A 9569-nucleotide genomic window follows, 5' to 3' on the forward strand; every position below is an offset into this window, starting at 1 on the left:
GGGGGGGGGGGGGGGTTCTTTTGATGAACAATTTAATAATTATGATTAACCGTAATATTGTAATGTAGTAAGTAAGTTCTGGTAACCGTTAATCAATGTGTCAGAAAATGTCGTATATTTTTTTAATTTTATAAAGTTTTTAATTGTTAACTAACAGAAGAAAAAAAAAAAAGAAACCGTAAAAGGTAAATAAACATTTTTTTTGTCGGTTATGTTTTTTTGTGGATAAATATGAGAAAAATAGAGAGGGTACTGTACAGTGTAGTGAGTAGTAGTGTAGTGGCAAAATCTGGAAACAGCTATTTTAGCTTTTCTCTCTGCTGTGAAATATGCAGAGCCGACGTGAGCTTCACGCGCCACCGTAACCTGAAGGAGAAGAAGAAGAAGAATCCCCCAGCCATGGGGTGTGCGGCGTCCAAGCTCGACAACGAAGATTCTGTACGGCGTTGTAAGGATCGCCGTCGTCTCATGAAAGAAGCTGTCTACGCTCGTCATCATCTCGCCGCCTCTCACGCCGATTACTGTCGATCTCTTCGTCTCACTGGATCTGCTCTCTCCTCATTCGCCGCCGGTGAGCCTCTTTCTGTCTCGGATCAAACTCCGGCGGTTTTCCTCCATCCTCATCCTCCTCCGCTTTCTGAACCATCTCCGGCTAAATTTATCCCCCCTCCACGTTTTCCTCCGATGTCTCCTTCTGTTGCTAGTAGTACCAAACAGTCTTCTTCAGTCAATTCCGTCTCTTCAAATCGACGGCGGAGACAGCCACCGAAACCTAAGCTCCCTCATATACTCTCGGAGTCAAGTCCTTCGTCTTCTCCGAGGAGTGAGAGATCCAATTTCATGCCGAACTTTTATCCCGGAGCTGCTTATCAGAACTCTACTTACTCCGCTACTCCTTCTCATGCGGCCTCCTCCGTCTGGAACTGGGAGAATTTTTACCCTCCTTCACCTCCCGATTCCGAATTCTTCAATCGGAAGGCTCAAGAGAAGAAACACAACTCCGATGATCGCTTCAAAGATGATGATACTGAAACAGAGAGGTCAGAGTATGATTTCTTCGACCCTAGTAAGCAGAAGCTGAAGCAGTTTGAATCAGTGAGCAATGCGGTGGAGACGGAGACGGAGACGGAGACGGAGACTGAGAGAGAGGAAGTACATTGTAGTGAATGGGAGGATCACGATCATTACAGCACCACGAGCTCCGATGAGGAGGAAGAAGAAGATGACGATAGAGAGTCGATCTCTGAGGTAGGGACTCGCTCCGAGTTTGGTGGATCTAATTCGATGAGACAGCATCATCAGCCAATGCCGCGAGAATACGGCGGCGCTGAACAAGGAAAATATGACAAAGCAGATGATGCGACGATATCTTCTGGTAGCTATAGAGGCGAAAGAGAGATCACTGACATGAACATGGTGGTTAGGCATAGGGATTTGAAAGAAATCGTTGATGTCATTAAGGAGAATTTCGATAAGGCTGCTGCTTCGGGTGATCAAGTGTCTCAGATGCTTGAGCTTGGCAGAGCTGAGCTCGATCGCAGTTTCAGCCACTTGAAGAGTGAGTTCTGTTTTCTTGCTTTTCTTGGTAACTAGGAACTATACATGCTTTGATGGATATACAGTTTGTGACATTGTGAATTTTGTGTGTTATTAGAAACGGTGATTCATTCTAGTAGCATATTAAGCACCTTGAGCTCGACATGGACCTCGAAGCCACCATTGGCAGTCAAGTACAGGATAGACACGACGGCGTTGGATCAACCAAACAGTTCGAAGAGCCTTTGTTCTACTCTTGATCGTCTCTTGGCATGGGAGAAGAAGCTCTATGAAGAAATTAAGGTTCTTTACAGTTTGTCCATATCAAAGCGTTTGTAGGTTTTGATGAATTTTGTCAATTGACTGTTGGTAACTGATGAATCTTATTNTCGCAGTTTCAGCCACTTGAAGAGTGAGTTCTGTTTCCTTGCTTTTCTTGGTAACTTGGAGAATTATCCATGCTTTTGATGAGTTTGTGACATTTTGAATTTTGTGTTATTAGAAACGGTGATTCATTCTAGTAGCATATTAAGCACCTTGAGCTCAACATGGACCTCGAAGCCACCATTGGCAGTCAAGTACAGGATAGACACGACGGCTCTGGATCAACCGAACAGTTCGAAGAGCCTTTGTTCCACTCTTGACCGTCTCTTGGCATGGGAGAAGAAGCTCTATGAAGAGATTAAGGTCCTTTTACAGTTTGTCCAAATCAAAGCCTTTGTAGGTTTTTAGTTTTGATTAATTTTGGGAATTGACTGTTGGTAACTGATGATTTTTTTTTCCAGGCTAGAGAAGGCTTCAAGATTGAACATGAGAAGAAGTTAGCACAACTTCAAAGCCAAGAGTATAAAGGGGACGATGAAGCTAAACTAGACAAGACAAAGGCCTCTATAATGAGGTTACAGTCATTGATAATTGTTACTTCTCAAGCTGTTACAACCACATCTACTGCCATAATCCGTCTTCGTGATACTGACCTTGTTCCACAACTCGTTGAGCTCTGTCATGGGTAATTTTGCTCTATCTATATAACTGAATCACTCTTTTGCTTGATGTTATCTTGTGATCCCACAGTTTTCTTGAATTTGACATTTTTGGCAAGCAATCATTACTTTACCCATTTGCTGTCTTAAATTTAGTATCCTATTTATTTCCACCTATCTTTAGAAGAATCTTGTGGACTTGGTAAGTGTAGGTGAACAATAATGAGCTCATGCGTTTAGAATTTTGTGGTCCTTGACATGCTTATAGTGAGACAAAAAGGTCTCTTACCTCTGTTATCTATTGTTACAGTTTAGTTCTTAGCCTTTTGACGTTTTATAGCTTATCTTGCCAAAGTAACTACTAAGTTGCTGAAATTGGTAATTATGTCTCATAGTTAAGAGGCAGTATAACCTATAGGCAATAAACTGTAAGAAGCAGTATACTATTGCAGACACTAATCTGTGTTTTTATTTTCACCTGATGCAGCTTTATGTACATGTGGAAATCTATGCATCAATACCATGAGACTCAGAACAGCATTGTGGAGCAAGTCCGGGGGCTCATTAACAGATCAGGCAAAGGCGAATCCACCTCTGAGCTACACCGACAAGCAACACGTGACTTGGAATCAGCTGTCTCTTCTTGGCACACCAGTTTCAGCCGTCTAATTAAATTCCAACGTGACTTCATACTCGCAGTTCACACCTGGTTCAAGCTAACCCTTCTCCCAGTTTGCCAAGAAGATGCCACCGATCATCATAAAGAGCCGCTCAATGCTTACGCCTTCTGCGATGAGTGGAAACTCGCTCTAGACCGTGTTCCCGATACAGTCGCATCTGAGGCAATCAAAAGCTTCATCAACGTTGTGCATGTGATATCCGCAAAACAAGCTGATGAACATAAGATAAAGAAAAGAACAGAATCAGCATCAAAAGAGCTTGAGAAGAAAGCTTTTACGCTTAGAAACCTAGAGAGGAAATATTACCAGTCATACTCAATGGTCGGTGCTGGTTTACCAGATTCAGGACCCGATAGCGAACACATGTTAGACGCTCGAGACCCGCTAAGCGATAAAAAATTGGAGCTTGCAGTTTGCCAAAGGAGAGTAGAGGAAGAGATGCTGAAATACTCAAAGGCAATAGAAGTGACAAGAGCCATGACTTTGAATAATCTGCAGACAGGTTTGCCTGGTGTGTTCCAGTCGTTAACAAGTTTTTCTACTTTGTTCATGGAGTCTCTCCAAACGGTATGCACTCGCTCATACTCTATCAAATAGGACGCTGAATTGTATACACATATATCTTGATAGTCATACAGAGTTACAGTAACAAAGCTCAACTCTTACAAATTTAAAGTATGGCTCTTGTTTTGTTGCCCTTATTTATGTCTTTTAGCATTAATGTGAGGTCAGTTATTGTGTTTCCCCAAGAAATTGTTGAAAACATTTTTATTTATTAGAAGGAGAATGTAAATAAACAAAATTTTGAAACTGAGGGCGTCGCTTTGATTCTGGATATGTATTTAACTTCTAATTTGATCTTATTCAGACAAAATTTGGGTAACCTTTTGCAGATTTTGTGGTTTATTTACTGAAAAATGAAGGGTAAAAACCTGTAACTGTAAGCAAGAAACTAAAGAGGGGGTAAATACTCTCTGTGACTGTGATATTTATCTTCAATTCCAAGTGGCAGGGGTGTGGGGTCTGTTTCCATCGGATTCTCTCTCTAGTTCGCATCTGACAACTCTCCATTTCTTGTCTGAAAGTGAAACCACCACATGGTTGTGTTAAAATAGGATTTTACCGGATCTTCTCTGTGTCTTCTTCTTACCTTGTGTCCCTCCCAGAACCTAATAGACAGAATCTCTCCCATGTCCCTTCTTGTCTTTATCCCTTTACTGTTTGAGGATAAAAGATCCACACAACGGAAACAAACAAAAAGGTTGGAAAAAGATTTTATCTCTTTCCATATGAAAGCCTAGACCTGGCTGGCGTCCATACAATTAGTCTGAAGGTCAATGTAATGACTATTTTAAAGCATAAGGTCTGATAACAAATATTTAACAACATGATTTAAAAAAGCCTCTAACGGGAAAACCAAGTACATGTACTAACTTCTCTGGATCATATGCCTTTTGCAACTCTCAAGGGCTTGGGATAACGAAACTCAGATGCCCTGGCTAGCAGAAGGCACTGTGGCCGGCAGTTATGGCATCATTGAGTTGGTGTGCATACCTAGCCAAGAAATCCAAGAAACAAATGACAATTTGAACCTAGGGAAAATCATAACAATGAATCTACATTATCCATTTCAGTAGGGAATCCGGTCAAAACTGTTGACAACCTTATTGTTTTGTGGTTGTCAAGTGAAGTGGCTCCGAGGCTCACCATTAAATTGTCCACAATCTTCTGGTCCAGTCCAGGCAGATTAAATACTTTCAGTTGTGGAGCTGAAATATTAAGGGTAAAGGTAAATATGTCATTATGATCACAATAAAAAAAAAATTGCAGGTCATATGTCTCATAACCCATGTGCAGAAGAGTAACACATTCAATTTAGAGCTCACTTGATAATATAATATGATAGCCAGCAACTTAAAACTTTAGGCTCTAAACAAACTAAGAGATCCTATTTAGAGGTGGCAACATATTATAGACAACCAACGACATTTAGGCACCCAACTTAAAATTTGCCGAGAATGTTGCTACTTTGAAGACTAAACTGGCTTATCACCTATGCTTTTCCTCTTCCTCCCTTTCATAACACTCCTTCCCCGTCTTCTTACTATTTAAAAATTAGACCAAAGAAGGCAGTCAATTTCAACTACCTGTACACCATCTTCTTACCAGTCGTGTGAGTGTTTTAAACAATTCACCTCTGATCGCAATTTTCCCAAAAATTATGTGCACCACCAAATATGACACAGGTCAGGATACATGGTGGCAGTTATACGGGCAAGAATTTGCAGGCTAACTTAGCAGCGATATCATCAAGAACTTTGTTGAAATGTGGATCTTCTAGTCCTTTTATCTTCCATTGTAGCAGTCTGATATTGATGTCACTTAGTATTGGATCTCCACCTTCTTTACAGTGAACTTGTATCAGGCGATCTATGCATTTGATCAAGTACTTGCTTGATCTTAGCTTAAAATGGTTAATAGACTCCTCGACGTCTTCTTCAGCTTCAAAACATGATACACACATACTCTCCAACGTGTCGGTTAAGTTGAAAACAAGAAGTGTGCCTTCAATAGCCTCCTCCTTGGTAATCTCATTCGACAGTAAAGCAGATATTCTACAGAGTCCCTTTCCTTGTTTGAATCCAGTACTCCGTGATTTCTTAAAGGCGGGAATTTTCCCAGTTGCAGCATAGTGCAGTACCAATTCATACTCCTCATCTGTTACTGGATATGGAGAACCAAACAGTACGCCAACCACCACCCTTCTTACCAAAAAATTGTTTTGGAGGCCAGAGCTGAAAGAGGTATGTGTTTTCTGCGAATCCAATTCAACTGAATTGGTGATTTTGTTGTCATATTCTCTCAATAGGTCCTCCACAATACTGGAAGCCTTTATTTTGCCAGAAACGAGCCTATCTGGTTTCTTTCTCTTGCCAGTTATAGTCTCACTACGATGTGCTTCTGAGCCGGAACTTTTACTGATACATATCTCTGAGACTCTAATGAGAGACTTACTTAGTGATTCTTGAATGGTTCCAGTTACAGGGTTTAGTATCCAAGCAATGTATGTAGCCGCAGCAATGGAGAGATCTTCCGCATCACATGCTTGTCTACAATCAGCCACTTTTGAAATGTATCTACGGTGGATATTTTCCAACGATTTTCCATCTGAGAAGAGCATAGCAGAAGCAAAATAAAACCAATCTGGGAAGTTAATAGCCAAAGCCCTGCCAGAAGATACAACATCATTCCAAAACCACTCTCACACACACACAGACGTATATGTAAGTAGATCAAACATGAGGAAATCAATTTGCATTATCATGTAAAGTTACCATTCGGTTTTGTCATCTAATGCTTGAACTTTTATCGGAGTAGGCTTACAATAAGCATCCCGTCCTTGTTTCCCAGGAACAGCAGATGGTTTACTGACAGTATGAGCTAACATTACGAGGGACTTGGAGGTGAGAGGACCAGCCAAGATTCTCAGAATTTGACACTGGGAGGGAAAATATGTATCAGAGAATGGCAACATGGAAGCTAGTTCCACCGGTATACCCCACAACGACGGTCTTGAAATAGTGTCCACTATTGCAGAGACCAAACCAGCAAGTACTTCGAAGACAGAAGCAAGTCCCCTGGCGTTAAGCATGAAATTGCATCAGAAAGTAAGACAGATGTCAGCATAAGGTTACATGTGTATATTACTGTAAATTTCCATGACAAGAATTGGATAGGAACTCACGTGAGCAAAAGCCACTTATGTAAAAGGGCTCTGGTGTTGATAAACATAGAAGGAGATAGCGCTAAGCAGATGACAATATCGCGCCACTCTGCCCTCTCGAAAAGCTCCTTCTTTAGACAAAGGAAAGGCCTTTCCACCACATCTTTCAAGATTCTGGAAACATCTTCCTTCAAAGACAACGGATCTTGATACCAGAACAGGATCCTAATCATCAAAAAGTGTCAGACCGGTCTACCTTTTTTTCTGAAACAAGAGAGCAAACATCTCAAAAGCTGCAGCTTCAGTTCCACAAGTTGTACCGACTAACGTAGGTTAGGATAGAAACAGGACAAGAGATCCAACCTCAGAGGTATTTCGTGGTTGTCTACAGATGATTCTCTCGGTAAGAAAGCAAGAAGCTTCGAGACAGCCCTATTTCTTCCATCCTCTAACTTTCTATGCACGCTGCATGATGTTGAAGCTGCCGATCTTACAACAGCTTGAAATNTGGCAACATGGAAGCTAGTTCCACCGGTATACCCCACAACGACGGTCTTGAAATAGTGTCCACTATTGCAGAGACCAAACCAGCAAGTACTTCGAAGACAGAAGCAAGTCCCCTGGCGTTAAGCATGAAATTGCATCAGAAAGTAAGACAGATGTCAGCATAAGGTTACATGTGTATATTACTGTAAATTTCCATGACAAGAATTGGATAGGAACTCACGTGAGCAAAAGCCACTTATGTAAAAGGGCTCTGGTGTTGATAAACATAGAAGGAGATAGCGCTAAGCAGATGACAATATCGCGCCACTCTGCCCTCTCGAAAAGCTCCTTCTTTAGACAAAGGAAAGGCCTTTCCACCACATCTTTCAAGATTCTGGAAACATCTTCCTTCAAAGACAACGGATCTTGATACCAGAACAGGATCCTAATCATCAAAAAGTGTCAGACCGGTCTACCTTTTTTTCTGAAACAAGAGAGCAAACATCTCAAAAGCTGCAGCTTCAGTTCCACAAGTTGTACCGACTAACGTAGGTTAGGATAGAAACAGGACAAGAGATCCAACCTCAGAGGTATTTCGTGGTTGTCTACAGATGATTCTCTCGGTAAGAAAGCAAGAAGCTTCGAGACAGCCCTATTTCTTCCATCCTCTAACTTTCTATGCACGCTGCATGATGTTGAAGCTGCCGATCTTACAACAGCTTGAAATAATTCTGTAGCCAATCTTCCTATAAACAGTTCCAAGTCAGATAAAAATATGAAAGAAGAAGAGATGAAAGATAAAAGCTTGGAAATGCCAAATCAAAAAAAAACTCACCGTTCGATCCTCCCAATTTATCAATAATATCCTTAGAGACTTGGATCAAATCATCAGAGCAGCGAGGTAAATAGGAGCTACCAAACTGTAACGTTTCCTCGTTTCGATACCTAAGTACCTTACAATTCCTTGAAGATGACAAGGCGCAAACAATGGTTCGCACCAGATACTCAATCGCCGAATCAAATACCTGAGGAAGAATTTTTTTTGAAAAAGAGAATCACTCACGCACATATGCCAAAATCCAGAATTTCAATCAAAATAACTAACCTGAGGTGCCTTGAAGCACATTAGAGATAACGCTGCGTCCATAACCTTAACCCCAGTCTCCTCGCCGCCGATGTCCAGAGTCAGAGATCGGTTAAGCTCCCAGATAGCTAGTCCCATAGAGGAAGTAGACTCTTCCACTTCTTCTTCGAACAATTGATCTCTGTTCTTAAGCCGGTATGCAAGCGCGGCCAAGAGGTCGGCGACCGCAGACGGAGAGGACATCGAACAGATGAGCAGAAATCGCCGGCGATATTGAATACTGAACTCAGATCATAAAACCGGTTAAGCTATAATAATCTCTGATCCATAAAACCGGTTAAGCTATGTATGTCTATTAACACTTAGTAAGCCATTAAGCTCAAGCCCAATGGTCACCGAGGCCCAATTTTAATACGACACCGTTTCTTTTTCAGTTCTTACATGTTTGTAATTTCTAAAGCTAAATTGACAAAAAAAAATATACATATAAGCTCAGAGAAAACTTGGACCAAAATCTAGGATACCCTTGCAATCAAAAGTTTATTCTCATATCCCCTGCGAAAATAACAAACTTTTTTTTTTTTTAAAATCAAAAATGTGGTTAAAGACAAATAAACCTATATCATTTCTGTTATTTACAGATCCAACCACCTTATACCCACCCAAACCCACAAAATTCGGACAATCCAGTTGAAATCGGATCTCTTCTTTAACTACCCAACTTTTCGAATTCCTTCATTCACGACTCCACTCTCCCTTGTTCAATTCCCGCTAATTATTCTTCTCCCTCAAGTGCAACTAAGGATAACTCGATTCTGGGTAAGTTGAAATAGGTTGGGGTTTTTCGAATTTGGGTTATTTGTTTTTCAAAATCGGGTAATATGGGTTTCGATTTTCGATAATTTGGTTTTCAATTTTGGGGTTTTGTCGATTTTTTTCATGTGTTGATTCCTCAGAACGTTGAAAGTCATCAGATTTTGGGGCGTTTGTTTTATGTTCAATTTGGTTTGTGGAAAAGCTTGGAACAAACGTCTGTTTCATCAGATTATGTTCAATTCTGATGAAACAAAGTCCTC

General features: G+C 40.9%; 2 protein-coding genes across 7 annotated transcripts; one reads left to right on the plus strand and one right to left on the minus strand.

Annotated features, from left to right (window-relative positions):
* LOC104699875 lies at nucleotides 265-4030 on the plus strand. The gene is made up of 4 exons (XM_010415270.2): nucleotides 265-1558; nucleotides 1655-1839; nucleotides 2322-2545; nucleotides 3007-4030. Exons 1-4 carry the CDS (start codon nucleotides 400-402, stop codon nucleotides 3794-3796), a joined length of 2358 nt encoding a protein of 785 aa, XP_010413572.1. The 5' UTR covers nucleotides 265-399; the 3' UTR covers nucleotides 3797-4030.
* Nucleotides 4460-8796, minus strand: LOC104699876. Of its 6 annotated transcripts, XM_019227372.1 has the most exons (10): nucleotides 8515-8796; nucleotides 8245-8434; nucleotides 8119-8155; nucleotides 7287-7412; nucleotides 6945-7148; nucleotides 6535-6837; nucleotides 5395-6426; nucleotides 5253-5303; nucleotides 4863-4968; nucleotides 4460-4753 (listed from the first exon to the last, which is right to left on the minus strand). In XM_019227372.1, the coding sequence occupies exons 1-7, from the start codon at nucleotides 8734-8736 to the stop codon at nucleotides 5466-5468; spliced, it is 2043 nt and encodes a 680-aa protein (XP_019082917.1). In that variant the 5' UTR covers nucleotides 8737-8796; the 3' UTR covers nucleotides 4460-4753; nucleotides 4863-4968; nucleotides 5253-5303; nucleotides 5395-5465. The 6 variants fall into 6 exon arrangements, with proteins under 6 accessions (XP_019082917.1, XP_019082916.1, XP_019082915.1 ...); XM_019227371.1 differs by having other exon boundaries at nucleotides 4863-5303; XM_019227370.1 differs by lacking the exon at nucleotides 5253-5303 and having other exon boundaries at nucleotides 5347-6426.

This window comes from Camelina sativa, chromosome 7, assembly GCF_000633955.1.
Source record: "Camelina sativa cultivar DH55 chromosome 7, Cs, whole genome shotgun sequence".
Taxonomy (NCBI): Eukaryota; Viridiplantae; Streptophyta; class Magnoliopsida; order Brassicales; family Brassicaceae; genus Camelina; species Camelina sativa.

Coding starts and splice junctions, on each gene's coding strand:
- LOC104699876 (XM_019227372.1), bottom strand. CDS start 8,736: ATGTCCTCTCCGTCTGCGGTCGCCGACCTCTTGGCCGCGCTTGCATAC. Junction 7,149..7,286: donor AACCACGAAATACCTCTGAG/GTTGGATCTCTT, acceptor TTTGATGATTAG/GATCCTGTTCTGGTATCAAG. Junction 6,427..6,534: donor TTAGATGACAAAACCGAATG/GTAACTTTACAT, acceptor ATCTTCTGGCAG/GGCTTTGGCTATTAACTTCC.
- LOC104699875 (XM_010415270.2), top strand. CDS start 400: ATGGGGTGTGCGGCGTCCAAGCTCGACAACGAAGATTCTGTACGGCGT. Junction 1,840..2,321: donor AGCTCTATGAAGAAATTAAG/GTTCTTTACAGT, acceptor TTTTTTTTCCAG/GCTAGAGAAGGCTTCAAGAT. Junction 2,546..3,006: donor CTCGTTGAGCTCTGTCATGG/GTAATTTTGCTC, acceptor CACCTGATGCAG/CTTTATGTACATGTGGAAAT.